This window comes from Gavia stellata, chromosome 33, assembly GCF_030936135.1.
Source record: "Gavia stellata isolate bGavSte3 chromosome 33, bGavSte3.hap2, whole genome shotgun sequence".
Taxonomy (NCBI): Eukaryota; Metazoa; Chordata; class Aves; order Gaviiformes; family Gaviidae; genus Gavia; species Gavia stellata.
In genome coordinates this window covers 676,403-702,561 of record NC_082626.1, presented here as the reverse complement: position 1 = coordinate 702,561, position 26,159 = coordinate 676,403, and the positions used below count along the sequence as shown (strand labels likewise).

At 51.9% G+C, this 26,159-nt stretch overlaps 2 protein-coding genes across 4 annotated transcripts; both read left to right on the top strand.

Moving 5' to 3' along the window:
- The first annotated feature begins 1,275 nt into the window (after window positions 1-1,275).
- On the top strand, window positions 1,276-17,615 carry PIP5K1A (phosphatidylinositol-4-phosphate 5-kinase type 1 alpha). Of its 2 annotated transcripts, XM_059832176.1 has the most exons (14): window positions 1,276-1,305; window positions 2,097-2,186; window positions 4,710-4,840; window positions 5,247-5,364; window positions 5,605-5,757; window positions 6,926-7,225; window positions 7,794-7,999; window positions 8,653-8,736; window positions 9,430-9,478; window positions 9,840-9,924; window positions 10,254-10,391; window positions 11,131-11,260; window positions 14,874-14,958; window positions 15,506-17,615. In XM_059832176.1, exons 2-14 carry the CDS (start codon window positions 2,097-2,099, stop codon window positions 15,506-15,508), a joined length of 1,572 nt encoding a protein of 523 aa, XP_059688159.1. In that variant the 5' UTR covers window positions 1,276-1,305; the 3' UTR covers window positions 15,509-17,615. The 2 variants fall into 2 exon arrangements, with proteins under 2 accessions (XP_059688159.1, XP_009810491.2); XM_009812189.2 differs by lacking the exon at window positions 15,506-17,615 and having other exon boundaries at window positions 14,851-14,952.
- A 729-nt stretch (window positions 17,616-18,344) lies between these two features.
- Window positions 18,345-24,837, top strand: PSMD4 (proteasome 26S subunit ubiquitin receptor, non-ATPase 4). 2 transcript variants are annotated; one of them, XM_059832282.1, is made up of 10 exons: window positions 18,345-18,384; window positions 20,354-20,494; window positions 21,179-21,293; window positions 21,906-21,992; window positions 22,826-22,894; window positions 23,240-23,455; window positions 23,552-23,660; window positions 24,094-24,225; window positions 24,452-24,519; window positions 24,627-24,837. In XM_059832282.1, the coding sequence occupies exons 1-10, from the start codon at window positions 18,359-18,361 to the stop codon at window positions 24,792-24,794; spliced, it is 1,131 nt and encodes a 376-aa protein (XP_059688265.1). In that variant the 5' UTR covers window positions 18,345-18,358; the 3' UTR covers window positions 24,795-24,837. The 2 variants fall into 2 exon arrangements, with proteins under 2 accessions (XP_059688265.1, XP_059688266.1); XM_059832283.1 differs by having other exon boundaries at window positions 23,552-23,672.
- Window positions 24,838-26,159: the final 1,322 nt, after the last annotated feature.

The following is a 26,159-nucleotide window of genomic DNA, read 5'->3' as shown; positions in this document are numbered from 1 at the left end:
TAGCGAAAAGCGTTTGTCACAGGTATTTTTTTTCTTCCTATTTGCTTGTTTAATATGTATTGAGATGAGAACTTTGATCACTCGATAAGGGGATCAGAAGGCTGCTGAGTTTTGCTGTTAAGTACCGCTGTTCCTTCTGCTGAAATGCAGTTTTTGTAGAGCTGTACTGCTTGCTAAAATCACAGCGTGAGTCTTTACACCGCCTGTTACAGGCGAGCAGAAGGGGCTTCTCCGCTGAGCGAGCGGTCGGTGAACCCAGAACCTCTGCAAAGATTATGTGTTGTAATGCTTAATCTGGTAAAACAATTACTGGACTTCGGGGGGGAATCAACCCTGTGCTTACTCCGTGGTACGATGAGGGTGTTGCTTTTGGGTGGGGGCAGTTTTATAAGGCTGTGGTCATGGCTCCCACGTAAAAAAATCTGTTGCTGTGTCTGAAGTAGGAAAAAAAAGCAAATCAAAGAGCTTGTCTGGTTTTCTGGGCTGGAGGCAGAAAGCACATCACTATTTTACGCATCTGCCTGGCGGGGGCAGTGTCCCTGTCCTGGGAGCTCTTGGCCTTGACGGTGTTGGTCTCAACCTGGCTGGTGGCTTTGTGGTGTAGACAGACATCGCAGAGGGACAGTGTCATCAAACTGCCTTTTTTTTTTTTTCCTTACTGCATCCAAAAAAAACCCAAGACAGGAACCCCGGCCTAAAAGATAGAAGTTAGTACATCACCTCGCAGATATTTAGCACCATGGTAGTAAGAAAATCCCTGGGCTTGGCTTCAAGGGGAAGGGTTGATGTTCTGGGCCTTTTAATAAAAGGTCCTGGAAATTATTTTAAGATAAAGCGTGGTCAGCGCATCTACTGAAACACTGCAGAGCACTTGGCCCTCCCAGTTCTAATTAATAGGTGGCAATAATCCTGCAAAGCCCTATAACTTCATCAAAGGCAGGGAGGTTGCTGATACCACCTCTGAAGGTGGTCCTGCGTGTGGGTGTGCAGCCAGAGGAGCGCTGGAAGCCAGCAGAGCAGACCCGAGCTGGTAGCACTGACACAACACTGAGTTTGGCTGGTGAGTGGTAAGCAGAATAGCATTTCCTTGTGGCTTGACAAAAATTCGCTCTGCTGTAAGAGGAGAAGCTGGGAAGAAATCAGCCGTGAGTCAGTGCTTTTTCAGATGCCGTAAGACATTCGTTAGAACCAAGGCTGCTGCGTGTCAGGCTTTTTTGTGATGCATAGCAATGATTAACCCTTTCTGAATGTGGCTTTATTCTTTTGACAGGATCATCTACTTTCAAAAAATCACTCACCCCTGAGGTAAGTTTCTGACCGAAAAGCTCGTTTGTTCCCTGGCTGAGAGAATGCCCGATTTCAGACTTGTCTGCTATTTTTGCAATCTCATTCAAGTTAGGGGTAAACCAGGCAGTGGTAAGTACAGTAAGCTGCAGGTACTCATTTGGAAAATCAGACCATTTCTCCTTACCAAGGGAATCTGTGCTTAAAAGCCCAGCTTGTCCTGGAACCGAACAATTCTTGTGCCATCAAAACACTACGTAGATACCCTGCCGCGAGCAAGATGTTCAACTCGTTTTGACTGAGAAACAGCATTTAACAACTGCATGTGTTAGACAGAAGACGATGAGTCAAGCAGGCTCTTGTGGAATGAATCAGAGTAGAATTTGCCACCTTCCTAAAGTGTTTCCTCAAAGATTTGGCCTTACTGGCAAAAAGCAGGGTGACCGACTGCAGTGGGTCCAGACTCGCTTAGAGCCGATCTGTTTGTGATGATGTTGATTAGAAAAAAAGCAAACTCTTCCAGGTGGTCTCACATGAAGGTGTTTCTTTCTAATTATATGTCTGGCCTCAATCACACAGGAGTCAGTTGGTTCTTTGAAGGCATTTCAATGTTGTTGCTGGCCCGGAGGCCAGCCTGTACCGTGTCCTCCCTTGGCACGTATGCAGGGACCTGGGGCTTCAGCACTTCACAGGCTCCATCTCCGAGAACAGCAAAATTATGCTTGATGATTCTGGGCAGCCACTGGCCTCTAAGACATTAGAGTTGTCTTGGTTCTTACCTTGGTTCTTACTGTCTTTTACTCCAATCCTAGATGCCAGGTGGATCTGGGCAACCAGGCTCACAGACGATAAAGAAAGGGCACAGAGGAGTGGACTCCACGGGCGAGACTACCTATAAAAAGGTAAGTTGCCTCTTGCACAACTCATTTGACTGTTGTCATTCTCCTCTTGGCGATGCAAGTGCCGCCCAGAGCAGCAGCGTGTCTCACAGGGTTCGATGTTGGATGGTGGGTAGCGTTGGATGGTGGGTAGCATCTGTAACAGTCGCTGAAGACGATCTCAAAGGAAAGGAACCAAAGGACTGAATATACGCTTCTTAGCTTCTCTTCTGTAGCCTTCTAAAGAGGGGATTATTTTTAAACTTTGCCCATTAGCAACACTTCCTAGGCCTCTTCTGGCTTATTGGGTGCTTTCTGTCCTCTTTGGGTACAATAGTTTCTGTAGATCTTGTGGCATTACTGGAATTTGCTTTACAAAGGGGAGATTGTTTGGGTATTTTTAAAAAGCCTGTAAATGTGGGTATTTTGTGGATGCTGCTTCCAGTTTGTTGGACTTCATCAGAAGGGGCTGACTTTCTCTGAAGTGAGGTTGACTTCTAGCATGTAGATTAAATGGGTAATGGCTTAATATGGGCATTGCACCACTTCGTGTAAGCAAAGCTGCTGGTCTGAAATATCCAATCCAGATGTACCTCCATCGGGAATTGGAGTGGAAGGGAGAAATTCAAATGGTATTTCTACAGAAGTTGGCTTTTGTTATATTGCCCTTTTTAAAATTGCTTGTGTCTCCAAGATTGGGATCTGGCTTTCAGTTTGCCAGCAAATTCAGAGATAAGTTGGACAGCAGTAATAGGAGAGAAAAGTAGAAGCCAATGGAAAATGCCTGAAATGTTTCTTGCAAGGGTCCCAGAAACCTGGTGGGACACTGCATGGGATTTATCTGGGAATGAGACTAATGGACAGTCTGTCTGTTTTCCATCCCCTCCTTTTTCCAGCGGTGGTAAGTTGTTTTTTAAAATTCTTTGCCCTATGAAAGCGATTGTAAACAGGCAGTCAGCTGCTCAGCTGATCGTGCTGGCTAATAGAAGAGAAAAATACTTGTTCCTTGGCAACCTGGTCCTGTGGCTCAGTGTTCACAAACAAGGCAGCAATGCTGTGCCGTGTTGGTGAGTTCTGTTTCTCATCAGTGAGACTGTCCTGGGAGTTCAAGCAGGGCTAGGTGAGCTGAGCCGAGATCTGTTTTCAAGCAGCTTTAGCCTTTAGAGGGTAGGGATGGAAAGCGGAGTCAAGTTCTTCCTCCTTCCCCATCTAATACTGAAGTAAATGCCGAATACAAACAGGTAGCTGAAGTAGGAAAGGATGTTGTCTTACAACAAGCGGGAGTTACTGCCAGTTTTTGTTGCTCTCTCTTCAGGGAATCGTGAGCAGGTCTCTTGCAGAAAACAGAGAAAACAGTGAAGTGGGAGAAACATTCCTGTTTGTTTTAGAAGGCTTCATGGAGGACATGTGTCTGGGGAAAAAGCTTGAAATGCTTGTCCCCCAGATACTGAGGTGTCCTCTGTTGCCAAATGCTTTGATCTACAGTGATTTTTTGCATGTGGCAGCGGGCTGGGCTTTGTTTAGCTTAAGGAAACAAACACAAACTACTTGGATCGTGAGCCCTGGATCTTGTTCTGGGTCCAGTTGCTTTATGTGTAAGCCAAGTGAAACGTCCATGAGCTGCAAATCCAACCTGCACCTGCTCTGCAGCCTCAACATTTCCAGCAGGCTTTACAGCTCCGTGCTCCGGGAACTGACTGGCCGTATAACATCGGGGTGTTGAGCAGATCTCATCTGGGCTGTTCTGGGAAAGACGGCCCATAGCACGAGCTAGACTGAAGCACGTCTCAGTGGTCTGAGATGAGATCATGTGCTTCGTAGACAGAAGAGGAAACTTGATGTGAGTAGCTGTGACAAGAACACAGTCCTACATTGTTCTTGGACAGTTTGTGCAGAGGATGCAGGAGCGGAATTCATATCTTTGCTCCTTATTTAAAAGCGACAGTGAACTCCTTAGGGTTAAAGAGCCATGACCTAGCAAGAGAGGCAGATGGAGGAATGCGATAGTACCAAACAGAAGTGTGCATTGTATGCCGGCCGTGCTTGCCTTGTCCTGTAGAAGACACAAGTCTGTGCCCAAGCTGGGGAGGGGCAAGCTTCAAAGCGTATAGTTCCAAGACCTGGCAGACCAAGGTGACAAGAAACGTGTTTATTCCTAGGGGCACAAGACAATCTGTCCCTGAATGTCTTCTCCCTCTGACTGCAGGGTGTAGAGATGAGTGCTGTGGGAGGATGAAATGAAATTCAGTCCTTTTAAGGACCAGCTGGGTGTTGATTCCAGTTCAAGTCCTTTACTGCTCGACCACCCAGAGTGCAAATATCGAGTAGGATGCTGTTAGAGATGTAGGGGTATTCCCAGGTGTTCCCATTGCCAAAGCGATGTTAGTCAATGAGAAAGAAATGACGGAAGCCGGAACCAGTAGGTGTAAAATACCCCAGCTAACAGTGCTGTTTTAAACTGAGGGCTCTCTTTTCTTCTAACTCCTTTCATTCCTATTTCCAGTCTGCTGCTCCACATTGTCTAACTCATTTTCTCTGCCCCTCCAGACGACATCATCTGCCTTGAAAGGTGCCATTCAGCTGGGCATCACACACACAGTTGGAAGCTTGAGCACCAAACCTGAAAGAGATGTTCTCATGCAAGATTTCTACGTAGTAGAAAGTATTTTCTTCCCAAGGTTGGTGCTTGCTTTCTTCTCTCTCTGGTCCTTTGATAGGGAGTAGCAGCGTTAGTTCCTAGCCCTGCTTGCACATGAGGAAGCCGCACCAAACCAGGACAGTTGACTGCAGGAGCAGGCACAGGTCTCCTGAGCAGAGCTGCTCAGCGCACTGCTTGCAGATCAACTCTGGCTCCTGCCTGCGACCTGTTTCTGAAGAACCCTGGCTCTTGCCTATATACGTCGACCATCGGTCACGTGAACAAATGCAGGCTTGGTGTTGTGTGCGCTTACATGCGTCCCTTTTGGGTGGGTGCTTTCTAGCCCTCAGGCGTGTTTGAAGCAGCCAGCCAGCGGGTGTTTGCTTTTAGGGCAGTTTCTTATGTTTCAAATACAAATACTTTTGTGTGCTTCTCCCCTTGATCAGTGAAGGGAGTAATCTGACCCCAGCTCATCACTACAATGACTTTCGGTTCAAAACCTATGCTCCAGTGGCCTTTCGCTATTTCCGGGAGCTCTTTGGGATCCGACCGGATGACTATCTGGTAAGTTGGTAGTTGGACCAGGTTCCCATTTGTTATGTGCTCTGTGTGACGGGCGTTTGTGCTCTTCCCTCTCTTGGAGCTATGGAATGCTGTGAGGCCCCGTTGCAAGCTCTGTAGGCACAGCGGTGGATGCTGTGTGTGACCCTGGGGTTTGCTCCTGTTAATGTTTGAGAGAAAGAGCCTTCGCGCTGAAGGTTGACGTCTCTCTCACCTCTGCGTTTCTCACCTTGTCCTCCTCAGTACTCGCTCTGCAATGAGCCACTCATTGAACTTTCAAACTCTGGGGCCAGCGGATCACTCTTCTATGTATCCAGTGACGATGAGTTTATCATCAAAACGGTTCAGCACAAAGAAGCTGAGTTCTTGCAGAAGCTGCTGCCTGGCTACTACATGGTGAGTCACTTGGGCGAGGCTTTCTCTGCAGGCTAGGGAATGATACCTCAAATGTGCAAGTGTGACAGGTGTTGCTGTGTACCACCTGGTAGATGTGAGTGGAGGTTTGATCCGTGCCCCAGCTGAGCGGCAGCTTCTCTCTCAAATGTCCGTGACAAAGACAGTGACGGACTAACACAAGCTACCTGGGTATCACGAGTCTGGCGTGCTGTGCAGGGGTCTCGGGTTGCACTTTGTGACTCGGACCCTTTTGGAAGGTTGCAGGCTGCTTCGTGACCAGCTGTGAACTGTTTGTTGCTTCCTTGCTGCACAGCGTCACCCCCATGGTACTTTGTCTTGCAAAGCTGTACTCGTGTTTCCCTTCCCAGGACTATACTTGGTTCTGTCTGCAAAGATAAAGTATCCTTTTGAAGAACTCTGATTTTAAGTTTCTATATATAGAAGGAGCAGCTTTGGAAGTAAAGGTGTATTAATTTTATGAAAGTGGCTATAGCAAAAAAAGGCTTTTTCAGTTCTGGAGTAAAATCCGATCCCGCCCTGAATGCGATGTGTGTGATCTGATGGCTTGTGTTTGTGTCCAGCCTGGCCTTTACAAGCCACCTCTGTGAAAGGGAATTTAGCCACGAGATAGTCTTGCCGTATAGAAGTGCCTTAGGACTTCTCATGCTCTTGGGGTCACTCATTGAATTCCTTAAACTGCTTCCGAACCCGCAAATATTTTTGCTGCAATTGTATCCCAGAAACATGTTGTTTCTCTTCAAAATTCTGTCTGGTGTCTTCTGCAGCCATGAGAGTTCAGCTCAATCTCTATCCTGATGTATTTAGCTTGACCTAAGCGCCAAATTTGAAAAGGCTAAGCACAAGATCTTCCTTTGCTCTGAAGTCTCCCAGCTTAGCTTCCATGTGAGTGAGCAGCAAAATCCTTCCTTCCTACAATTTTTCTCTGACCCATTCAGCTTTGCAGAGAGGTTATTAACAACTGTGGGCATTACCCATCTGTTCCCTGTGTTCACCTGCTCTTGTCTCTTAGCTTCTTTGGCAATGGCTTTGAATCATTGCCAGCTTCCTTTCCATATAGAAGCACAGGAAGGAGCAAATAACTCCTCTAACTGGCGTGTGGATAACCAGAATGGCTTTGAAGGTATTTCTTTGTCTTTTGGCATTTCAGAATTTGAACCAGAACCCAAGGACGCTGCTGCCAAAGTTTTACGGCTTGTACTGTGTCCAGGCCGGAGGCAAAAACATTCGCATTGTCGTGATGAACAACCTACTGCCGCGTTCTGTCAAAATGCACCTGAAATATGACCTGAAGGGCTCTACCTACAAACGCCGAGCATCCCAGAAGGAGCGGGAGAAGGTCTTCCCAACATACAAGGACTTGGATTTCATGCAGGACATCCCTGATGGCCTCTTCTTAGACTCTGACATGTATAATGCTCTGTGCAAAACGTTACAGAGAGACTGCTTGGTAAGTGGAAGGGTGAAGGGCAGCGTGAAGAGTTCTTTCCTTTTTTTCTGAGCCTTTCCCACGGAAATGAGCTGCCACCCTTGTAGCCTCTGTCTGGGGTGTTGACTTAGAGAACCCCTTTTTTTGGTGATGGCGTGGACAAGAAGCAGGACCTGGACCCCAGTTTCGTTCAATACTTCCAACCTGAATTAAACCCAGTGCCTCTAGAGGTAGAGGAAGCACCCTCTGCCGAGGTTGAGCTCTGGAGCAGGGCAGGATCCAGGGAGAGGGGTGGGATGCTTGACTGAGTCTGATCTCAAGTTGTCAACTGCCTTTGGGCGGCTGTGCAAAAGACGGTGTTCTCTTCTGGCTTGGGTCCCCGTCTGCACAGGGATACCATCGATGGCTTTCCTCTGGTGCCCTTTGACCATAGACGAGCTGACTGTGCACAAGCTGTGGATTAAAAGCCATCCCCTCAATACGCTTGGGGCTCTAGGCAAAAATGCTGACTACACTTCTGAAAATGTCTGCTCTGACAGTTTCACTGGGCTTGCAATAATGAGTGAGCCTTTGTTGACTTTCTGCCCAGGTCCTGCAGAGCTTTAAAATCATGGATTACAGTTTGCTTGTTGCAATCCATAACATCGATCTGGCACAGAGAGAGCACGCGATGGCAGATGGGACATCCCAGACCGATATGCGGCGACCCGCTGCCCAGAAGGCCCTCTACTCGACAGCCATGGAATCCATCCAAGGAGAGGCCCGGCGAGGTGGCACCATAGAAACAGATGACCAGTAAGTCTGTGTCGGTGTTGCTGTTCCCAGTGAAATACTGCGAGGAGTGAGGGGTAAAACCCAAGCTTGGCTAACGGAGACTTAATTTAGATGTGGGCTGGGTTATACAGGATTGCTGTCATGCAGGGCAGAGAGGTCTCAATGTCAAATTTTGTGCTTTTGTCTTTGATTTCCCTTCCTTAACGCACAAAAGATTTTCTTGCCTTTCAGGTGGCATTTGAGAGTTCTCTGCCCACTGATTATTGGCAGCTTCAACTAGTTATTTCCATCTGCCTCTAAGAGGCATGGTGAGTGCTTTGTTAGATCAGAATAACAGCCCATAAAGTCCAGCTGCCATCTTAGTATGGATGGTAGTAGATGGTCTTTACAGTTGCTTGGTCTCCTCTCATGGATGAGTTGGGATTAATCCTCATCTTCAATAAAACTGTCATACAGAGGGAAAAGGGGTCAGTCCTCAGGGGGTTTAGCTAACTTACTGAAACAGCATTTTGCTCTGACTTGTCTTCCCCAATTTATTAGCTGAACATTAGGTGCCTCCCGCATGTTGACGCTTGTTAAATAGTTCGCATAATATTTAGCCCACGCCAGGCTGCGTGAGAGGCAGCGGGGTGTGAGAACACCCTGTTTCATGTTTGTGCCCTGTCCTCTTCTAGGATGGGAGGAATTCCAGCCCGCAATGCGAAGGGGGAGAGGCTGCTGCTCTACATTGGCATCATTGACGTGTTGCAGTCCTACAGGTAAGAAGCATTTAATAACAGCTTTCTATCACCTCATGGTGAAGACCACTTTCCAGCATTGTCTGCCCCTGTTTGGTTGTCAAGATTGGCTTTCAAGAAATAGTTAAGACACAAATAAACCTTTTTTTTTTTTACTAACCACTTTGTATTTTCCTGAAGTTGGGCATTTTGGGATTAATTTCTGGGTCTTGCTTACTGTATTTACTTCATGTTCCTGGAATATATTTACTCTTATGAAGTTGTTTTTGTATGCTGTGGTTGTTGTACACAGGCACTGTGCAGGAAGTGGCAAGCTAAAAACAGGTGGTGTCTTAAAATGGCCATAACCGCTTTTCCCTGTAAAATGAAAAATAGCTGTAAGGCTCACGTTTTCTTCCGTTTATATTAAGATGCAATGTGCAGAGGGTTACATATGTAAAGTCTTCGTTAAATGTCATTGCAAGTTAACTGCCCTTGATAATTTTGCCTGTGAAACTCTCCCTTTGGGTGAGTGAACTGTGCAGTCAGCTCTGGTGTCTGTGGAACAGTCTTAGAAAAATGGGACAATGAAGAGAATCCAAAGGCAAAGTAGTCTGTGTTTGGGGTGTGCTTGCCACTGTGGTCAGAAGCCAGGCTCAGCACTGTGCGAGCATGATATGATACAGACAGGGGAGACTTGGTGTGAAAATTGTTCTTAATTCTTTCCTTTGTCAGATTTGTCAAGAAGCTGGAGCACTCTTGGAAGGCCCTTGTACACGATGGGGTAAGTAGAAAAACATCACTTTTTAACTTGTTTAGCAAGAATAGCAGCGTCTTTTTAAACTGTGCTGGCTGTCCTTGCTCCTTCTGGGCATAGGATCCTGGATTTCTGAGGCATGTGTGTTTACCCTCCTATATAAAAGTATTACTTTCTACGTACTCTCAAAATGTTTGTTTTGTTAATGCTACTCTTTGTAGCTAATCTGCTTCTCACAGTTGCTAGTGAGAGCGATGGAGAATCCCTGACTGTTCCTAGTCCAATGTAGCATGTGTTTCAAGGCTAAGGGCCTGAGAGAAGCTCATGTTAACCTTGATCCCTTATTAATTCAGATTCATATGTCAGTGTTTGTTCCTTGGACTTCTAGGACACTGTATCTGTGCACAGACCCAGCTTCTACGCTGAAAGGTTCCAACGGTTCATGTGCAACACAGCGTTCAAGAAAATACCACGTAAGTACCTCTGTGCAGCTGTACCCTTGGCAATTGCCATGGTTTCTGACTTCTCCCTGCTCAGCAGCAGTGATTTGGGAAGGTGGGTGACTGCGTGCAAGAGCTTTAGGAAGTCTGGTGTGCTGTGTCACCCCTTCCTTCCTCCTAGATTGTTCTTGCCTCACAGATGAGACCTTACAGGAGCTGTTTCGTCCATCATCTTGTTCCTTCAGAGCACAGCCCTCGCGCCAGACTCTGTCACTGCAAAGTTGCTGCGTCGGGTCTTTTACTCATTCCTGAATGTGTTAGAAAAATGCTTTCTGTTGTGTTTTTTTTTTTTTGTCCTTAAGTAAAGCCATCCCCTTCTAAGAAGAGCCGGTCTGGCACAGCAGTTCCTCGGCGGAGCTGTCAAGGAGGAGTGCCTTCCCAGTCGCACATGTTGTGCGAGACAAAAGCACAAGTAATGACAGAGGCGGATATAGAGCAAGGTTGGTGCCTGGGCTAAAAAAAATAGCCTAGAGAAGTTATTTTTCAGTTTGTATTTGTCTCATTGAAGCTTGCTGTCTCCTGAGCTGTGCAAGACACCTCCACCTTGTGGAGGTGGTCTTTTGTGGTCTTTTTTGGTCTTTTGTGGTCTTGCCAGGGGTGGGCCTGTTTTCTGGGGTTGTGGGTGCAAGAAACCAGACGGGGCCAAAAACTCACACACACCAAATGGTCTTTGACAGCACCGTGAGAAAGCCTGGAGGAGCAGCAAGCCCTTCAAAGGCTTGGCTGTTTCCAAGTGTTCTGTTGCAACAAATGCAGGGCAGTGTGCTGAACCTCATATTTCAGTAAAAGCTAGTCTTTACTCACAAGCCAGGTAAGACCAGGTTGCGGAGGTGGGGAATTGTTTTTTCACGGGATCTTTCAGCCTCATCCAAGCATGTAGGGTGGCTTACGTTCCCCTGGGAAGTGGACTGAGGATGCGTGGCAGTCCCGTGTGACTGGTCTCTTCCCAACAGCTTGTGCCCATGGGGTTTGTGTCAGGGGAGAAGCTGTACTAGGCAGTTGTGTGGAGGCTTGGACTTGGAACAGAGTGCTGCGTGCAGAGCTGGTTCTTCAGTGCTCGGGTTGTCCTAGATGTCTTGGGTGGGATCCAGCACAGATCCTGACCTGTGGCTGGTGTGGGAGCTCGTGCCACACGATCCCACTTGTGCTGGTGATGGAACAGTCTGTGCTTCAACTCAGGTTCCCACCTTGGTCGCCCAGATCTCCTGCCCAGGACCCTGCCGGTAGACGAAGCTAACAGCGATTCCATTGCAACAACCCTCTCCACTTCTTCCTTGGGCAGCGGAGGCCTCAACTCGCCCGCAAATAGGTAAGGCTCTTGCTGATTTGGCGCGTGGCAGGCCAACAGCTCCTGTGAGTCAGGTTCATGAGCCATGGGAGGACTTTGTGCTGCTTTATGGATGTTTTGGGTTTTGGCATGCTTGCAGAAATACCCGTTTCAGTGGTCCGTGTGTTGTGGAGCAAGTTCAGTGCTGTCGGTTCGAGCATGTGCAAGGGGAGAGCATTGTGTTGCTATTCCTGCGTGCAGTCCGTTACAGATGATGTGATCTTGCATCTTCTGCTTGGGCTGTGTGTGGGTCCCAATGGCTTTTAGTTTCTTGTGTGTTCTGTATTAATGGCTTTGTTCTGGAGTCAAGGTAATTGTGCTAATTAAAGTGAGTTGTTGAAAGTGGCACTGCCAGAGGTATGTGAAGAGCATTAATGTGATGATGGGTGATGCTGAAGATGACCTTCCTGCTGCTCTTTTCAGAGGGTTGGGCTCTCTTGCAACTTACTGATTGGGTTAGCATTGATCTCCTACAACTCCTCGGGAAAGGAGGCTGTGGGGATGTGTGCAGGTGCGGTTCAAAGTGTCTTGGAAGCTGAAGTGCATGGAGAGCCCTGAGGGAGCTGGTGGCTGCCTTTGAATGTTTCGTTTCTTGCTGAAGTTGTAAGACCAGCAGGGACGAGGAGGAGCTATGGTTGGAGGACAATCCCTTTCGTAGAAGTTGTTCTGAGGTGTTAACTTCTCTTCCTGGAAGCGATCGGAAACCATCTTCCCCATTTCTGACCCACTGCCCACACAGTGGCACTGATCAAAGTGTCTGCTTTCTCCTGAGCTGCAGGAGAACAAGATGCAATTGTAATTAACACCTCTTACTCCCTCTGTAAAACATGGAAACTCCTTGGTAGGGATCCTAAACCAGAGCTGCTCCTTTCCAGTACATCAGCATGCCTGAGATGTTCCTTTTATGTACTTAACTGCGGGTCTCTCTCATTCAATCTCTACGTAGGTCAGTGGGCGTACAAGTGCATAAAGCTGACAGCTCAGCAAAGGATTTGACTAGAACAGCTCCTGGCATCTTCCCGTCTAGGTGAGGGGAGGAACCAGACTTTGCCTGAAACCTTCTCATGTCTCGAGGGTGCGCTCAGTGAGGCTTACCCTGGGATTTGGCCTCACGCTTGTTGCTGGCCAGCAGTTACAGAGGTTCTGTACAGTCAGCTCACTCCTAAAATGCAGTGCTGTAACACAGTGTGTCCCTGTGCTAAGGCTCAGCAGTCCTTAATGTGTCTGTCTGCTGTATGTATGGCTCAATGGTAAAACCTCTCAGGATACGGTATCCTCCTTACCCTGTGCGGTGCTGAGCGCCCTTCTTGGGGAAAACATGGGTTCTGGTAGGTAAGATCAAACCTGCTGCTCCACTGAGCTGAGTCCTGAGTGGTTCCCTACGTGCAAAGCCTCATCTATGTTTTCCCCACGTACCTCTGGAACAGAGCACACCACTTACCATACCCTGCAGGCACTTGAGCGTGTGGTTACCCTTTGCCAACATCCCGTAAAACCATGTGCCAGTGCCACACAGTGGTAACAAAATCCAGGAGGGAGAACGGACCAGTGTGTTTTCCCATGTGGGGCCTTGGGATCTGAGCTCCCTACATCAGACCTGTTGTCAGAGGCTTAAATCCACTTTTGCGACCTTGGGAGATTTGTAAAGCTCTGCAAACTCTGAAAAAGGATGAAAGCGACTTGTGGATTGTTGATTTATAATAACATAACTTGTTGAATGGATTTAAAAAGGTGGTTTTGGTTTTTTTTCCTCTCTACAGAATCAGCCAGTCTAGCGGGCTGTTTACCACCCTTTGGGGAGGTAACCTCTTAAATCTCTGTAGTCCTGTACAAAGGGAAGTGATCTCACCCAAAATCTCTCCAGCTAGAGCTTCTGCTCTTCTAGGGGTGGGCACAGGGGGAAGGCAGGATCTGTCCCATTCCAGATCGGCCATAGGACCATGAGCTCAGCCCTTTCATCTGTGCTACAACAACCTCGGTCTCTCTTTTGCAGCACGGCCTCACGCCTGCCTCAGAAATGTTGCCATGTGCCTCTGTTTGCGGTGTGCAACCTGTGTGTCGAAGATGTGCTCTTTGCGGTGGCGTAAGCGATACCATGCAGGCGTGGGTGCCCTCGCGAGGCTGGGATTCCCCCGGTCCTCAGCTCAGCTCTGTCATTAACCTCTGGCAAGCGTGCTGGCGTTGGGGACACGTAAACATTGGCATGTGCCACTGGGAACGGAGGCTGCTGACCGGCATCCTGTGGCAAGGGGTTCTAGAGGGTGATCCCCTCCATTTGAGAGGGGCACTTCTTTTGCTCTTAAGCACTGTAATTTAGTGGCGGACTTGGTAGTGTTAGGCTAATGGTTGGACTCAATGATCTTAAGGGTCTTTTCCAACCAAAGTGATTCTATGATTCATCCTGCAGCCCTGCATTAGGGCAGTGCTGGTTAGTGCTAATTAAGACAAATCTCAAGGGCTATATGCGCCGTAACCAACACTGAGCATCCTCGCCTTTAATTTCTGCGTAGGTCAGAAGCAGCGAGTCACCAGTTAGAGAGCTCAGCAGAGGAGGAAGCCAGAGCAGCTCAGAGTAACCGGGCGCATAGGTGAGGCATGATCAGGCAGAGAGGGTCCCCATGTCTCCATCCAGGTGTTGATCCAAGGGTGTTTGTTCGGGGTGACATGTAGCCTGATGACTGAACAGCTTGATGCTTCCTGTACTTGGGCAACGGGCAATCGAATACCCACTAATTAAGGCATCCACTGCAGGCAGGCTGTGACAAGCCCTGGATCTTAGGTGCAGGAGGGCCAAGCGGATCATGCTGTCCGTAGGCAGTCCTGAAACCTCCTCTGTTAGTCACCAGTGCACCTGAGAGCCCTGCCTGCTTGGCCTAAGTGATATATGCCCTTGCAGACTTGGCTTCTCACTCATGGTGACCACGGCTTCTCCTTGCCCCTTATTCACGGTAGGAAGCAGGGCAAGGCTCAGGCTGGGAATTGGAGTTCCTCAGCCAGCAGGTTGCAGCATTTTAGCTGTAGGATCGTGAAAGGAGTGGGGAAATAACAGGGTGTATTAGAGTAAAGCAAGTCATCTTCCTCCATGCCCCACCTTTCCTCCTTGGCGATGTATCCTATCAGGCGCTCAGCGCATCCGTGTTACATATCCTGCTGTCAGGCTATAGCTCGCATTCAGAGCCTAGAAGGTTTGTAAAAGGTTTGCCAGGGGCTTTTTCAAACAAGGGTGCCTCTGGAAAGGCTGAGACTTGCTGAGCTCTGGTGCTTTGTGGTTTCTTTGTCCCTGGACTGTTTTTACCCAGGACCATTTCTATGCTGATGAGATGCTTGAAGACTTCTGTAAAGAGGTGCTGCTGCTTGGCTGGACAGAAGATCCTCGTTTGACCAGGGGGGATGACTTTCTAGGTGGTGTTTTGGGTGCCTGCCCCAGCAGGGATCCTGTTGTCCCTGCCTGCGTATTAAACCTGCCTAATAACGCCTTTGTGCCATGCGGGGATGTTCTGTTGGCTGGGTACAGCAGGGCCGTCCTGGAGATGTGACTTACTGACAGCTCACTTTTAAAAACTGCTTTACAGGTCTCCCCCTTCTGTTTCCCCAGCGGCTCCCCAGGGCCTTCCATACCCGAGCGCTCCGCAGAGCTGAGAGAGCAGCTGGAAGACCTGCAAGAGACGGAGATAAGCTTTGTGAGTACTTCCCTGTTTAGGAGGAAAAGAGCGGCTCTGGAGGTGGAGGGAGAATTGCAGGGGTTATGTGGTCCCTATTTGTGCTGGGAACACGGAACGGGATGTGTGAGTCGACCAGAGCAGGAGCAGATGGTCCTCGTCCCCCCTCTGGTATGCAAAGGCTCAGCCTGCCTTGTGCTAGGCACCTTTCGTGCTCTTAGTGATAATCTGCTGCCCCAACCACCTTAAATTAGATAAGCAGGAGGCAAAGCAGAGACGTTCCTCTTTCCTGAGGGCCCCAAGTGGGTCTGATGGCAGAGGTAAAAAGAGGTGAGGCTGACCAGGCTCCTCTTGCTGTCCCCGTGGCAGATGGTAAATATTCACAGACCCTCCTGTTTTAATGTAAGGTGGTGGTTGGGGTAAGCCTGAGCTCAACAGCCCCCTCCACTCTGCCTCTGCCAGGGTGGAGAAGGTGTAGGGGAGGACCAGGCAGAAGACCTCCTGCTGCTCTCTTCCTCAGAGGAAGGCAGACCCCTCCCCAGCATCTCCCCCTCTTTTCTCTTCACAGTGAAGCAACACCAAGACTGCCACGATGGAAGCAGATTGTTCTGTGCTCTGCGTGGTCTGTGGAGTCTGACAAACGTTCAGCCCCTGTTGCTGATTTTTTTTTTTTTTAAAAAGAAATGTTATCTGGACAGAAACCTACAAGCTGGAAGGCTGGGCTACACTTAGTGGGATAGTATTAACGAAGACCGAGCCAGCACAGCTGAGCATCGGACACCTGGAAGTCTCCTTACAGCAGAGCCCACCACTGCGTCCCTGTTGTCCTCCTCTCTTTGAAGCCTGGCGGGAGCAAAGCCGGCTGTTGGGAGGAGGAGGAGGAACTGCTCCGCGTGGGCTGAAGCCCTCTGGAAAAGCGATCTGGCTTTCAGGGGTTTAGCTGCTTATGATGCCGACACCACAAACCTTGCGAGAATGGGCGGCTCTTCAGAGTTACTGGGGTGGAAACGGGCATTAGAGCCTCGTTGGGGCAGTTTGCGACAGAGCAACATGGTTTTATTTTGTATTTTAAACAAGTTTTTAATTTAAACATTTTTCTGAATTCAGTCATATCACTTCTTTTTAGTCTTGCAATATAGTAATTCTTTTTTTTTAATAAATAGGGTTTTTTTTCAGTGTTCCACCAGAGAATATCCCATGTGAGAGAGGCAGAAAGGGGGAGCAGAAGCTGCACTGACTGTGGACGAGGTGCTCCTCTCCCCTGCCAGCTGCTCCTGGCTGCTGGAGTCGCCTCCATTTTCAATCTTGCATTGCCCCGAGACTGACGAGGAGCGCGAGCGCTAGGCACTGTGCTGCGTTCCTCGGAGGACTTTGAATGTGCGAAGCTTTTAAGACGTCAGGGAGGTTTTGGATTGCTTTGGCCCCCCAGTTTTTAAACAAAGCCCTTTCGTCCCTTCCCCACCAAGCAGGGAGTCGCAGGTGAAGGGATGTCTTTGTAAGGGGCACACTTTTTTTTAAAGTATTTCTTAAGCAAACGGACCAAACCCAGCCTGCTCCGTTCCCTTCCCCTGCCCTCCGTCCTGCTGCGGGCACCACGTGCAAAACCCTTCCCGTTTTTATAGCTCGGCTCCCTTTTGATATCTCGCCTGTATTGTAGCCGTGGTCAACCCCGGTGCTCCCGGTGGCTTGAAACCAAGATTCCTACATAAATGGGATGGATTTCTGCCTCCACAAAAGTACGGGGCATTTTGAGTCCGATTTTAAACAAAATAATAAGCTGAAAGGAGGAATTGTTTTGCTGCCATTTCCCTGCGGTGACGCCTGGCCCACGCTGGCTGCAGACGCTTCTCTAGAGATGTCAGAGCAGATGTTGGACTGATCTTTATTTTCACTAAATGCTTTTTTTAAAGAAATGAAGTGACTCTTCCCCATGTTCCCGGTGGGTTAGAATCCTCCGTTCTTTTTTATATATATATAAAAAAAAGTAATTTAAAGTTTGCCCTTGCGGTAGCGCAAGGGGTTTCTATACTAATTAGCAATGACTGCTAAGGAAACAAAGAATGTAGTGGTGTAGAAAGGGATTTTTTTTAGTTGGTGTTTCAGAGCCAAGTCTCTTCCCACCTTCCACTTCAAGCTTTTAAAGTGGATGTGACACAAGCTGATATTTTTTAAGAAAAAGCTTTTTTTTTTTAAATTCTATTTTTTTTTTTTCCCGAAAGACCCAAGAGGAATGGCCTTACTCCGGGTATCCGGATCCCCAGGGGGTTTGTGGAGCGCGAGGACAGTCACTGTTCACAAACTGTTTGGTTCTCAAGGGCTCTCTCAAACCTTTCGACACCAATTAACGTCACGACGAGACCCGTGAGCGGGAGGAAGATCGGCTCGGGGACGCCTGTGTCATCTCTGCTGGATCTTCTCCCTCCCCTGTACCTCTGACTCGATCCGACAGCTCACACTTTATAGCTGAAGTAACTGTCTATATTAGACACTTGTTTCTTGTCTTCCCTCCTAACCCCTATTTGTTTGTTTGGTTTTTTTTACCAGGAGGGAAGAAAACCAAGTCTCAATTTTTTTTCATGATTTAATATTTATGAAGTTGTATTTAAGTGTTGTTGTTTTTTTCTTTTTCCTGGGGATAGTTACTCAGCGAGTAGGGAGGTGGGGGGGTGGCGTTTATATATCGACCTCTGCTTTGTAATGGGTTTTCAGAACTGCTTCTTTTTTTGTGTGCGCGTGTTTCAAAGTGGCGGGCGATGGCTTTTCACCTCTTTTTAAACACCCGAGCGGCTTTTCCTCAGCGCGGGGAGGGGACTTCGCTTCTCCAGCCACACCGGGGAGCAGCCGATGCCGCCGTGACCTCCGGATCGACGCCGGGTGAGGGGATGGAGCGCGGATGGACCTCTCCTGTCTTGCTCGGCATCGTCACCCTCACCGCTGGGACCCCCGGCAGGGACAGACCCCCTGACCCTGGGGAGCAGCTCGGGCCGTGCGTGACCGTTGTCCTTTCAGCTGTGTAACGCTTGTGGCCTCGTCCGCTGTTGGAACCACGCTGTCTCTTGGACGCGCAATACACGGTGTGCTGCTCAACCCGCCTGCCTGCCTCCTCTGTCCGGGGGGGACGGGACCCTGGGGGGTGGCCGTGGGCTGTGGGGGGCCAAGGGCCAAGTGGAAACTCCTCCTTTCTTCCGCATCATGGGGGTGGCGGAGGGAGGGGACGGTCCCCGGGGGCGTGTGTCTGCCTGGTGGCCCCGGGGGACTCCGCCGCCATCACAGCCTTCCCCGGACTACAGCTCCCAGCGTGCCCCGCGCCCGCCGCGACTCACCTCGCAAGACGGGAAGCGGCGATTGGGCGGTAGCGTAGAGCCAATCGGCGGGCGCCTTGTTTGGCCGGGTCCGGGCCGGTCTGAGGGAAGGAGGCAAGATGGTTCTGGAGAGCACCATGGTGTGGTGAGCGGGCGGGCCGGGCCGCAGCGGGGGGTCCCCTCCCCGCGACCCTCTCCCTCCGCCCCACAGCCCGGGCCGAGCCCCTGGGGCCGGCCGGGGCCGCCGCGGGTTTCCCTGAGTCATCCCGGGTGGCGGCAGGGCCGGGCCAGGCCAGGCCCGGGCCGGGGGGAAGGCGGAGGCTGGGAGGGGGTTTGTGGGGCAGGGGGAGGTTTGGTGTAGGACGAGCTGTGTGGGGAGGCAAAGGTGGGGCTGAGAAGAGAACTGGGGTAGAGGGAGGTGTTTGGGGAGGAAGACGGGGGGAGAGGTTTTGGGTACTCGGGGGTGAGGAGGGGTCTGTTGGTAGGGAAGGCTCCTGCCTGAGTGGAGGGGGGTGAGGCGGCGAGAGCAGGGTGAAGGGGCTCTTCTAGGTGCTAACGGGCAGGGGGAGGCTGGCAGGGTGTGGAGCAAGAGGGGCACTTGGTGGGCAGAGGAGACCCCGATGAAGGGAATGGGGCAAACGGCTGCCATGGGGTTCTGGTGTGACGCGGTGCCAGGCGATGCTGCGACAACGAACTGGGATCACGTCCCAGCGGAGGAGAGCCGGGGCATGGACCCGAACAGTGCAGCCCCAGCCCTGCCGGAGCGCTGGGCGGGTGTACCTGCGGCCCCAGGAGGGTCGGCCGCTCGGGCTCGGGGCCATGCCCGGGACTGCTGGGGCTGGGGCGTGGTGGGTCAGTGCTCGGGTGCTCCTGCGTGAAGCAGCTGTCATCCCTGTTATTGTTGCTCAGCATCGGTGTTGAGGTAAGAGGGGGTTTTGTCCCTCGGTGCCGAATGCAGCTGGGGCTGGAAGTGGAGGCAAACTTTGATGTGTTGTAATTACCACAGCAGCTACAGTCCTGTTGTTTTTTTGTTTTGGCGTTTAAGAAGGCCATGGTAGAGAAAATCAGTGAAATCTGTCCAGGTTCTGTTGTTTCATTGGCTCTTCATGTAGTCTCGCAGCTGTTCAGATAAAGATATTACCGTAGCCTGACTCGCTGGCCATATATCGAAGTCCCTGATGTTTTCTCAGGGTAGCTCTTTGCTTACTCGCTTTTAAGGGCATTAAAACATGTTGCCGCCTCTTGTGTTGCCCTGGAGAGCATCAGGAATTCACTATTACTCCGTGAACAGTAATCTGCAGTTCAGAAAGCTTCGGCCAGGTCGCTTCGTGTCTTTGTGCCTGAGGTGAAGTTCGGCCACTGCCGCCTCCTCCTCACTCCCCAGCTTGTGAACAGGGTGTTTGGTGTGGGCCGGAGGAGAGGTGGCCCAGCATGGTCAGGGAAACAGTCACAGGTGGTTATTTTTTCAGAAGAAACCTTTCCCTTGGTGTTAAAACTAAGAAATTCTGGGGGTACTCCTCAGGGAAGTCTTAATTTGGGGCCAAAATAAACTCTCAAGCTCTTATTTAAGTAGTCCTCCTTCCCAGGGTCACTGTCCTGAAGGCTGATGTAAGAGAAGGGCTTTTTCTGCCTGCTCTGTGTTATATTTAATAGCTGACGGAGTGGAGGGTAGGGGTTTAGTTACAGCGATGTTGCGATGTGGCTGCCGCCGTTAGACGCTGCGGGGCACTGTTGCCCATGTGCTGTGTGGGGTAAACCTCTGTGGTTTGTGTAGGATGTTAAAGCCGGGCTGTGGGGCTCGGGGGTTCGGCTCGTCACTGTGTGACGAGGAGACATGGGTCTGAGCTTGTCTGGTCGCAGTCACCTCTCGCGCTTCTCAGTGAGGAGCAGGAGCTTCCAGCTCCAGGCCGGCATTTGTCCTGTAACCCAAAGGTCGGTTCTGATCTAAAAACTCAGGGGAACGCAGAGACAACTTGTCTCTCTGCTCTGGGAAATGTCCGTGTCCTGCTGCATGTCCCCAGCTGTGTGACCTTAGGTGTGCTGTCCCGAAAAGCACGTTTTGGGGGTAAACCTCAACTGTTTCACAAGCTGACACCCTCCTCTCTGTGTTTCAGCGTTGACAACAGCGAGTACATGAGGAATGGAGACTTCTTACCCACTCGCCTGCAAGCCCAGCAAGATGCTGTCAACATTGTGTGCCACTCAAAAACCCGCAGCAACCCTGAGAACAATGTGGGGCTCATCACCTTAGCCAAGTACGCCCCGAGGGGGAACTGGCCTCAGGGTGATGCTGAGGAGCGGCTGGGGGGACCCATGAGAGAGTGCAGGGGCAAGGGACAAGGGGAGTGTTCCAAAATGGGGCAGCGATAACAGTCTAAAACCAAACCAGTTCTTCTGGGAGGACTGGTACGAGAAAACCTGGTTCCTTGCTGGTCTCTAGCTTGTTGCGCTCGCTCCTGCAACGCCACGATATGTTACGGAGGCTTTTCTCTTTCAGGAGCTCTCTGCCAGACCCATCCTTTTGTGGCTTTGTGTCCTGAAGGGTGGTAAATAAGGGCTGAGCTGTCACTGCAGCTCATGGGCAGCCCTGAGAGAGTGGTTCCTCTGTTTTCCTCAAGTCTTTAGGACTTCAGTGCCTCTGTGAGCTCCTTCTTAGCCAGAGTTGATTAAAATGGGCCAGTGGGCTCAGGGTTGCTGCGGCAGGGGACAGACACACACACACAAGCCTTCATGCTTTGGGCTTTTTTTAGGGAACCAGGCTAAAAGTCTTGCTCCCTGTACACACTGACACACCAGAGCCAAGTGCTGCAGACTTTTGGAGCAGACACAGGCTTAGTGCAGGGTGGGTGGGAGGGCGTTTCTTACTCCCAAACAAATAAAGGGGTTTGCAAAGAAATTCTCAAAGAAGGGTCACCAATGTAAATGTGTTTGTGTTGCAGCAACTGTGAAGTGTTGACCACGCTCACTCCAGACACGGGCCGGATCCTTTCAAAGCTACACACAGTGCAACCCAAAGGGAAAATTACCTTTTGCACAGGGATCAGAGTTGCTCACGTAAGTGGTCTTGTTGGTTCCTCAGGAGTGAATCTGTGCCTTTCTGTGTAATTCCTTTTGCCTTAGTGTGTCTCTTAAATTACCTGTCCTGTTGAAGGCTCGGATACGGGGAATCTTGTTCTCTCCCTGCCTCTACGGCTGAACAACACTGAGCAAATCATTTTAGTTTTCTCTCAGTCTCCCTATCTACACAATGCAGCTGAAACCTTTATAAAAAACGATATAAAAGCTCAGAAGTTTTATAGGCTGGACCCGGTTTGCTTCAGAGGCACCTGGCAGCTGCTTTACAGAAGTCCAGCCGAGCTGCACAGCCCTTCCCACCCTGAGGAGAGCAGCCCCGAGCCGAGGAGCATCCCCCAGGATGTGGCCGCCCTTTTGTCCTGTTTTCTTGCTCTTTCCCACTGTCTCTCTGCCAACAAACTGCCAGCAAAGGGGAGGCCCTTGAGACGTGCCTGCTTGTAGACAGTTTGGTGAAACTTGCTACTTGAAAAGTCTCTCCTGGCATTTAGCCTAAATTTTCCTGCATAACAGGAAAAATATCAGGGGTGACAACTGGCCACCCCTTCTTCCTGAGGAGTGCTCCTCAAGTACAATATGACTTCTGTCTTGCAGCTGGCTTTAAAACATCGCCAAGGCAAGAACCACAAGATGCGAATCATCGCCTTTGTTGGAAGCCCTGTAGAAGATAACGAGAAAGATGTGAGTAATGGCCAGTCAAAGGAAAATATGTTGGGTCAGCTCCACGGTCTACCCTGAACCGTAAATTGGATTTATTGTTTGTTCCCTGCCCTGTATTCAAAGGAAGGCTTTTTACTCCAGCAAGGAGGCTGCTCGACAGCCCCTTGAGTAGAGCAGTTCTCAGCTGGGAGGAGAGGGAAGAAGAGGGAAGGCCGGATCCCTGGGCACAGCCAGGCCTGAGCCAAGGACAGAGATCCAGATCTCCCACTGTTTTGTGTAGGATTGCTTCCCTCCCCTGGTTCAGGTGGCTCCTGAGGGAGCTTGTGCCATGTCCTGCACCTCTTGGCTTGTGGCTGTCACCTAGACCACTTTGTGCTTTTTACCTGAGGAGCTGGGGGAAGAAATCTATGTCCCTGAGCAGAAATAATGTGCTCAGCCTTTGGAAGGTGCTGTCCTGTTGGTACTTAAAATAACACAAGTGAAGTTAATCCAGATGGTCTGTATCTCTTTGAAAGAACAGGTCAGAAACGACCATTTTCAGGGCTGAGGAGTTGCTGCCTGTCCCAGGCTTTTGCTGTCCCGCTCGATGGGGACAGTTACTTGCTTTGGCAGGAACAGCTCCCTCACTTGTGCCACCTCGCAGCGCCTCAGGCACTGTCTGGTAGCACCTGTCCCACCCAGAGAGGTGAAATACCTCAAACGCTTTCCTGCTGGGAGGGCTTGACACGGGGAAGCAGATTTTGGGCTTCATGCCTCCAGGATTGAATCCTAAGCACTGTTTTTTGGTTTCTGATGAGCTGAGCATGGGTAAGAGCTGAAATCTAAGCTAATGCCGCAGTGTTTCTGTATTGCAGCTGGTGAAACTGGCAAAGCGTCTTAAGAAAGAGAAAGTCAATGTTGACATCATCAATTTTGGAGAAGAGGTGAGACTTCTGCCGTGTTTCTGGCATAAGATCCAAGGCAGGATTTTGTATCCTTTCTAGCCCGGAGCCCTACTCAGGCACGTGAGGATACGGATGGTTCTCTGAGCCTCAGCAGCTGCCCCAGTAAAAATGCTAATGTGGAGAGTAACATTTCCCTCTGGGAAGACACCTCTCCCGTTTCACTACAGGCGGCGTTAAATGCTTTCCGTCCTGATGGAAATAGCAGAACTCTAGGCTCCCCCTCAGTGCGGAGAGACGCTGGGTGTGCGGAGCAGCCGGCCGTCCCTCTCGCGGAGCTGAGGAGCCAGGCAAAGCTCTAGTCCCAGCCTTTCTCTTTGGCCCTAGGAAGCCAACACGGACAAGCTGACTGCCTTCATTAACACCTTAAACGGCAAGGATGGCACCGGCTCCCACCTGGTGACGGTGCCGCCGGGGCCGAGCCTGGCCGATGCCCTCATCAGCTCCCCCATCCTGGCCGGGGAGGGAGGTGCCATGCTGGGCCTCGGCGCCAGCGACTTCGAGTTCGGCGTGGACCCGAGCGCGGACCCGGAGCTGGCTCTGGTGAGCGGTGGGGAGGTGGAGGGTGGCCGCAGGCACGGAGCTCAGTCCATCTGAGCTCTGCCCTGCTCAGCTCCCTGCCTGTCCCTGTCTCCGCAGGCTCTGCGCGTCTCCATGGAGGAACAGAGGCAGCGGCAAGAGGAGGAGGCCAGGAGGGCTGCAGCCGCCTCTGCGGCTGAGGCTGGGATCGCAGCGACTGGCGGGGACGGTAAGGAGCTGGGCAGGGAATAAAGCAGGCAGGGACGGGCAGGACCCTCCCCAGGGAGGGTGTCCGGCCAGCGTGCAGGCTCCCCTGGCAGCGCTCACTGCTGCGAGGCTGCCCGACGCTGCAGGAAGGGTCTCTGTTCATGGTGAGGCCCTTCTGTGCAGCGTGGCAGTTCCCAGAGCTGCTGGGGTGCAAGGCGAGAGGCGGTTTCTGCCCCAGAATGTCTGAGGGAGGCAGTTGAACTGCAGCGTGCTGGGGAGCTACCTCTGCTTCTGCTGAAACTCCCGAACAGAGGTGGACCCGTTTCTGTCCTGAACGCCGCAGGGAGCGGCTCTCCTCTGTCCCCTTCCCCAGCGAGGCCATGTGTGCGAGGGGGGACGGGGATCGCGTGTGGCACCCTTGCTGGTTTCTGAAGGTGGTTTTTTTGTCTGCACAGATTCGGATGATGCTCTGCTGAAGATGACGATAACTCAGCAGGAGTTTGGCCGGGCCGGGCTGCCCGACCTCAGCAGCATGACGGAAGAGGAGCAGATTGCCTACGCCATGCAGATGTCGCTGCAGGGAGCAGGTGAGTACCTGGTGCCGGCTCTTCGCCCATTCCCAAAGGGAAAGCCAAGGGGCAGCTCCTCTGCCTCCAGGACTGGAACTGCCAGCCCCTACACCCCGACGTTCCCCAAAGTGGGGCTTTGTCACCTGGGCAGGGTCCACATCTCCCCAAACACTTGTGGGGTGGGTGCAAGGGTCGCTCCCATGAGCTGTGGGTGTGTAAATCTGCTGTCCCTCTCCTCCGGCAGAGTTTGCCCAGGCGGAGGCGGCAGAAGTGGACAGCAGCACAGCCATGGATACCTCCGAACCCGCTAAGGTGAGGTTTTGTCCCGGGAGGGGACAGGATCCCCTCCCTGTCCCCTCTGCCTGTGGGAGGAAGACTGGAGCCCAGCCTGTCCCCAACTCCTCTCCCTCTGCCCACAGGAGGAAGACGACTACGACGTGATGCAGGACCCCGAGTTCCTGCAGAGCGTGCTGGAGAACCTGCCGGGCGTGGACCCCAACAACGAGGCCATCCGCAACGCCATGGGCTCCCTGGCCTCGCAGGCCTCCAAGGAGAGCAAGGACAAAAAGGAGGAGGAGAAGAAATGAGGGGGCCGGGCCGGGCTCGCTGCCGCTGGCCCCGGGGGGTGAGTCGGCCGCCTGCCCGCGGGGCCGGGGCCGGTGCGGAGCAGCGCCCGGGGGGACGGGTGCCTTCTGCTGTAACGGGGCAATAAAGGCTTTCCACGGGGGGCTCTGTCCTGACGCCTCAGTGTGGGTGAGCCCTGGTGGGGGGCAGCCCAGGCCCCTCCTGGGGGGCCTCTGGTTCCCCTACACTGGGGGGGACGGGGCCCCGGGTGTCCTCTGTACCGGGAGGAGGGGGACGGGGCCCCCGGACTGCCCTGTGCTGGGGGAACTGGGCCCCAGGTCCCCCCCGTGCGCCCCCTGCACACGTGTCTGGGGGCGGGGCCCGGCTGGCCAGGCCCCGCCCCCTGCACGGCCTCCCAGCGTACCCCGCTGCTGCCTGCAGGATGTTTACAGTGAGGCCGGAGGGGGTGGGCCTTGATGGTTGATGGGCAGCGGAGTCAGCCAAGCAGTGAAGGGGTGGCATGGGTGTTGTCAGTTCATGGAGCTGGTGAGGTGCCCAATGGGGTGGGGAGGGCGGGATTTTGTTTTGAGTGGCGGCCAGGTGGCTCAATGGGTGGTGTGGCTTTGTCATGGTGGACTGGTGGGCGGGCCAGCCAATGGAGGGAGCAAAGAGGCAGGGGCGTGCCTGAGTGACAGGGCTTTTTACCAACGGGGCTGAGCCTTGCGCATCACGTGCCAGACGGAGGTGGGCGGGGCAGGCACGCAGCGGCCTTCCCCCCCCCCCCCCCCCCCCCCCCCGAGTGACAGTGTTGCCAGCAAATGGGAGAAGATGATTTAACCACCTCTGAGAGCATCTGACCAATGGGACTGGCGGAGGGGCGGGCCCTCATGTTGAGCGACAGGTCGCTCGCTCAATAGGAAAGCAACAGCTGGGAGACGCTCTGATGGACATTCCCTGTGGCCAATAGCTGCGAGAGCCCGTGCTTGAAGGACAGGCTCGTTTGACCAATGGAAAGCGGGAGGAGGCGGGCTGGCTTGATGAACAAAGCCTCCAGCCAATAAGCAGCGAGGCTGCCCCGTGAGCGAGTCAGCGCCAGCCACCAATAGGAAGCGGGGTGGGCGGGGACCCTGCGTTGAATGGCACTTCCACCTCCCAATGAGCACACTCCGCGGGAGGCGGGCTGCAGCCGCGGAGTTGTCGCCCGCTCCACCAACGGCGAGTGCGAACAGCCGCGACCACCCGAGAGCGACAGCGGCGCTGGCCAATCAGAATGCGCGCGGCGGCGAGTGGCGGGCGGGGCGGCCAATGGCGCGGCGCGAGGGGGTGGGGGGCGGGAGCGCGGCGCGCGAGCGGCCGGCGGCGGAGGGCGGGGGGCGCGAGCCAAGCAG